The sequence below is a fragment of the Crocuta crocuta genome, unplaced genomic scaffold (assembly GCF_008692635.1).
Source record: "Crocuta crocuta isolate KB4526 unplaced genomic scaffold, BGI_CrCroc_1.0 scaffold119, whole genome shotgun sequence".
Lineage (NCBI taxonomy): Eukaryota > Metazoa > Chordata > Mammalia > Carnivora > Hyaenidae > Crocuta > Crocuta crocuta.
In genome coordinates, this window is record NW_027551562.1 from 10,141,895 (window position 1) to 10,147,520 (window position 5,626).

The 5,626-nt window shown below is 67.0% G+C and overlaps 1 protein-coding gene across 1 annotated transcript in view; it reads left to right on the forward strand.

Annotated features, from left to right (window-relative positions):
• The window catches only part of LOC144219906 (adhesion G protein-coupled receptor B1-like), a 6,755-nt gene that overhangs the window by 710 nt on the left and 419 nt on the right, over positions 1-5,626 (forward strand). Inside the window, 5 exon segments of the mRNA XM_077750023.1 lie at positions 1,396-1,435; positions 3,552-3,957; positions 3,959-4,073; positions 5,249-5,284; positions 5,459-5,563. Coding sequence (XP_077606149.1) covers positions 1,396-1,435; positions 3,552-3,957; positions 3,959-4,073; positions 5,249-5,284; positions 5,459-5,563 — 702 coding nt within the window.

Below are 5,626 nucleotides of genomic sequence, written 5' to 3' on the forward strand. Positions count from 1 at the left end.
TCCTCGGTGCAGCCAGGGTGGGACTCGCTCGTGCAGCCTCTGCCCCTTGGACCAGCCCTGGCCTGACCCCTCAGCCTCCCCCCTCCGCCAGGCCGGCTTAGGCCCTCCGGTTCACAGTACCCCCGTGTACTGCCCACCGCTGCTGCCCGCCTCGAAGGTGCCTGCTGGGACATCACCTCCAGGGAGCCCTCCCTGACCCCCCCACCCCACCCCTGCCATCAGGCCTCCTGTTCAGGTCCTGGGAGCGCCCTGAGTGAATTCTCCATGCCGTCACTGGGTGCCTGCTGCCCGCTGGGTGCCCCCTGTTGTGTGGTGAGCCTGGCCACCAAGAGGTGCTCATTCAGTCCGAGGGTGCCCAGCCACCCCGTGAGGGTGTGAGGCTCACAGCCCGGGCCTCAGCAGGTGCCGGCGGTCAGAGCCGGGGAGGAGGCTCGTATCCTCACCGGTAGGGGCCGGGGTCCCAGATGCCCCAGACACTGCTCCTGGCCCGACCTCTGACCTCCTGGCCCGACCTCTGACCTCAGGCTTTGCAGTCTTCCCATCGACCCAGCCTCTGGTTCGCGGAGAAGGAAGCTCCAGGTTTGAGATTAGGACCCAGCCCCGCGGCCCCTGGAGAAGGCCATGCCGCAGCCTCCCAGTCCACCGAGCTCTCTGAGGCTGGGGGGTCCCCCGCTCCCGCCTCCCCCAGCTCCTAGGTGGGGTGGGGCAGGAGCCGCAGCGGGACTCAGCCGCCGCTCAGGGGACGGCGGGCCTCACCCTGGCACCGGACACCTGTGTCTCAGCCCCGTTCTGCGTCTCTGGCCGGCTGGCCTCCATTTCCTCACCCCGGGGGCTGTGGGGAGGCCTCCACAGGTGACAGGGGGCAGGCCCCCCCAGGCCCTCCACGCCAGCGGGTGACGGCCCAGGCAGCAGGGCCTCTGCTGAGACCCTTTTCAAGCCCCACCCCGTGGAAGGGACGTGAGGGCAGAGCAGAGGGGTCCCTGTGCTGGATTCCCGGGGCCTGGGGGAGACTGAGCCAGAGGGGCAGGCGTGAGTGAGCCGCGTGGGAATGGCCTTCCCTGCTCATCCACAAACGCCCTGGAAAGTACTCACATGCACACACACGTACACACACATGTGCACACACGCACGGAGGAGGCAGGGGCAGGGCTGCCCGCCAGGGGTTCACTGCACACAGGAGCCTCTGGGTAAAAGCTTGTGGCCCTCTCAGCACCCCGTGGCGGGCACCCACGTGTGCACACACGTGGGCACACGCACACCCCTCCAGGTGCCGCTCCAGCCCAGCCCAGGCCAACAGGCAGCGTGGTGACGGGCAGTGGCCCAGCCCCTCCTGCCGGCTCGCGGGCCCTCACCCCGCCCCTCGGGCGCTCACCCCGCCCCACCTCTGTCTTGCAGACTGACTTCGAGAAGGACGTGGATCTGGCCTGTAGATCAGGTGAGCGCCTGCCAGGTGAGAGCGACAGGTGGCCCTCGCTGGGGCCACTTGCTTCTTTTTCTTTTCTCTGTGTGTCTGTGCATCCGTCTGTCTGCCCTCATCCCACCGCCGCCTGCCACAGACCACGCCGTAAGGCAGGGTCACATCCGCCCGGATGGAGGGGCTGATGCCCGGGGGCCTGGTCCGCACCTGACACGGGCCTTCCTCCGGGGCCTGGCCCGCCCCAACCTTGGCCTTCACCAGCCACTCCCATGCTTCCCACCCACTGCCCTGAGGCAGCAGGCAGGGTCTGTGGGTCGCTAGAAGAAACTTCCAGAAACCTGTCCAGGAGCTTGGGCTCATCGGGGTTCATGCGGTGCAGGCGGAATTGTTAGCGCTGGAGCGAACCTCTGGGCCCCGGCCTAGCCCCGTCCTCTCCCCTCCAAGCCCCTAAATGAGAAGCACTGTGCGCCCCCCAGCAGCCACAGACACTTCCGGTCTCTGGTTTCCACTCTCTGTGTGGGGGCAGTGAGGCTGGACAAGCTGTGTGACACTGGAGCCGCCCCACTTGCGCCCTGTCACCACCTCGTCACCCATCCCTGCCTGCTGTCCCTCAAGGGCCCACATTCTGTGTTGTCCTCACATCTTCATCCTTCATCCAACCAGGGAGGCGCTGGCCGAGCNGAAGGCAGGGCGAAGGAGCCATCAGTGAGGCCCAGACTAATGCTGAGTTTCCTGGAAGCAAGTGGAAAAAGGGAATTGATTGCCCAATGAAGGGAGGCTGCTTTCGTGTCATTGCTCCAAGAGCAGGGCATCCGGGGCAGGGACAGGTGGTGTCTTTCGGAGCTGTGGAGCCAGCTGGCCACACTGCCCTGCACCTGCCAGGTCATTGAGGAGCGTCTTCTCTAGAGAGAGCTATGGGGCCACATTGGGAGTGTCAGCTGCTGCTGGGTGGACCCAGGAGGGCTTCCTGGAGGAAGTGACCTCTGGGCTGAACGGGAACTGGACAGAATGGTCTTCCACTTCCCATCTTGGTCTCACGTAGTCTAGGCAGCCTCCCTGAGAGGTGACCCCAAGATTTGAGGGCCTTTGGAGGCTCGGGCCCAGCCCCCTTTGGGTGGCACTCGCCTCCAAGCCCCCCATTTCTTCCTCAACAGTAAGATGGCCCAGGCTGGCCCGGGGTGTCAGGGGGAGGTTGGTGTCACAAACACAGGGTGAGGTTGGGCACACCGGCGGGGTCTGGGGGCCTGGAAGGAGTCTGGATTTGGGGCCTAGCACACGGGAGGCCCACAGCTGGATTTCCGCANGGGGGGGGCGTGCACAGCTCCGTCCAGGCGGACTGCCCCCCGTGGGGCGGACGGGGAGATCCCTGCAGCAGGGGCCCAGAGGGTCACAGGCTTGTGGGGGGAGATGGCAGGCCCCCTGTTGGTCGACCTGGAGCAGGGGAGGGTTGCAGACGTGGGTGCAGGGGGTCAGCGTCCCGAGGCTGGAGAAGAGAGGAGCCTGGGAAGCTCCAGCCGCCAGAGAGGAGGGGGAGTCTGGGGGCTGGTGAGTGACCATCCGCTCAGTCGGAGGGGGTGGCAGCAAGGAGCGGCTAGCAGGCGCTATGGGCATTTGGGGGCGGGACCAGAGTGTGGCCGGTGCCGCCGAGCAGCGAGGAGAGTGCTCTGCACTCACAGCAGGCTTCCCGAGGACAGGCCTGAGTGGGCCTGGCCACTTGGCGCTCCCTGTGGGCCAGCGAGGCTGAGTTGACTGGCAGGAGCGAGGCACGTGTCGGGCATGCTGGGGCCCGGGTGGGACGCCATGGTGGCCTGCCCCCGCCTGCTGCAGCTGAACAGAAGGGGCTAGGCATACAGGGCCCTGCACCCCAGGAGCAAGGAGGAGTGTGTCCCCAAACTTCCAGGAAGTGTGGGCTGGCTCCAGAGCCCACAGGGGCCGCCTGGCTGCTGGGAGGGACTGTGTGTGGGTGGCAGTCATCTGACCTCTTATCTGCGGGGGCAGACGGGAGGACCCCACGTTCCAGCCTTGCTTGAGAAGGCCAAGGACTCCCAGCTGCAGCAGCACCGAGCACGAGAGAGGGGTGCGCCCGATCGGGACCGTCCCCGAGGCTGCCCTGACCCCTCACCTGTCCCCGCAGTGCTGAACAAGGACATTGCAGCCTGCCGCACGGCCACCATCACGGGCACGCTCAAGCGGCCGTCGCTGCCCGAGGAGAAGCTGAAGCCTGCCCACACCAAGGCACCCCCCACCAGCTTCAACAGCCTGCCGGCCAACGTGTCCAAGCTGCACCTGCACGGCTCGCCCCGCTGCCCGGGCGGCCCCCTGCCCGACTTCCCCAACCACTCGCTGACCCTTAAGAAGGACCGGGCGCCCAAGTCCTCCTTTGCCGGTGACGGGGACATCTTCAAGAAGCTGGACTCGGAGCTGAGCCGGGCCCAGGAGAAGGCCCTGGACACCAGCTATGTAATCCTGCCAACGGCCACGGCCACGCTGCGGCCCAAGCCCCCCGAGGAGTCCAAGCACAGCATCCACATCGACCAGATGCNCAGCACCCCCCAGCCTGGGGGAGCCCGGGGAGCCCGCTGCCCACCCAGGGCCCAGCTCGGGGACCGGGACCAGGAACGAGAATGTCACCACCTTGTCCGTGAGCTCCCTGGAGGTGAGGGCGGCCCGGGGGGCAGGGGGTGCCGTGGGTGCTGCTGGTTTGGGTTGCAGCTTGGCAGGTGGGGCATGCAGCCAGCGTTAGGAAGGCTGGGGGCCGGCGTCCTGGCCTCACTCCCGCTGGAAGGGGTCCCCTGGCAAGAGTGGGGACAGGCCTGCGCTAGGCAGGGCCAGCCCGAGGACCCAGGCACCTTCACCCCATTCTCTAGCCACGCTGGCCCTGCTGGGCCCTTGTGACAGGAAGCTGGGGGCCTGTGCCATTGCGGGGGGCCCACCCAGCTGGGCTTGAGCCGGCCTGAGTCTAGCTCATTCCGTGGCTGGGCGGTCGTGGCAGCAACTCCCTCCCTAGATCAACCTGAGGCCTAGAACTGGCCACACTCTGCCTGTACAGCACGGGGCTCAGAGTGCGCTGGGGGGGCAGGGCCTAGCACCCCCAGGGACCCCCCAGGCCCCCAGCTCCTGCCTCACTGCCTCTGGCGAAGCAGCCCCAGGCCCCAGTTCTCTGCAGCCCCCCAGCCGTGCCGCCGCCCTGTGTCCGGTTCTCATCTCCCGTCACCGGCCGGTGCTGGTCCTGGAGGACAGTCTAAGACAGCGAAGAAATGCAGGGGCAGAGGATGTGGAGGGAGGGAGCCTTGGGCATGGTCCGCCCCCCACTTCCGGCTGGCCTTGGTGTGCCCACGGTCTGCTCCAGGAACCCTGTCCTCCGCGTCACCCTTGTCCCCTGTCTCTCAAAGCAGGAGATGGCCCTGGGGACAGTCTGGGACAGAACGTGATGAAATGCTTCTGCAGGCTCACCCCCATCCTGGACCTGGAGTACCAGAGCCCCAGGCAGTCATGTGACTTTCATGTGACTGGCACTGCTGTCTGGGCCTTGGGCCTCTATTCCCCTGGCTCAGCGGGCGCCCCCTCTGCCCACCCGCTTCCCCAGAGCACTCAGGCTGGGGCCCCACTGTCTCTGTTCAGGGCATGGCTGCCAAGGGGCCTGGGCACTGCCAAGTATAGCTCCAGGGCGGTCAGAGGCATGTTCCCCAGCCTGGCGGAGAACCAGGAGTTGGCATGGGGTGAGGGGGTCCCCAGTGTCCCCCATCCTCAGGCGAGGAGAGGCCTGGACTTGCAGTCTGGGGGGTTCTGGGGAACTGCTTGCAAACACGCACAAACCCCTTCTCCCCACAGCGGCGGAAGTCGCGGTATGCAGAGCTGGACTTCGAGGTGGGTCGGTGTCCCCCTTCCCCAAACACCCAGGGCCAAGGGCGCTCAGAGCTCCGGGGGCCCAGGTGGCTGGAGCCCTGACCACAGGCATGGAGGGGCTGAGGAGCAGGAGCCCGGCCAGGCGGGGCAGCCCCCTCCAGGCTCAGGACGCCCCGCCTCTGGTGCCCCCCGCAGAAAATCATGCACACCAGGAAGCGGCACCAGGACATGTTCCAGGACCTGAACCGGAAGCTGCAGCACGCGGAGAAGGACAAGGAGGTGCTGGGCCCAGAGAGCAAGGTCTGGGGGACTGACGGGGCCTTGGGGCTGCGGGTGGAGGGGCGGGGCGGGGCGGGGGCGTGG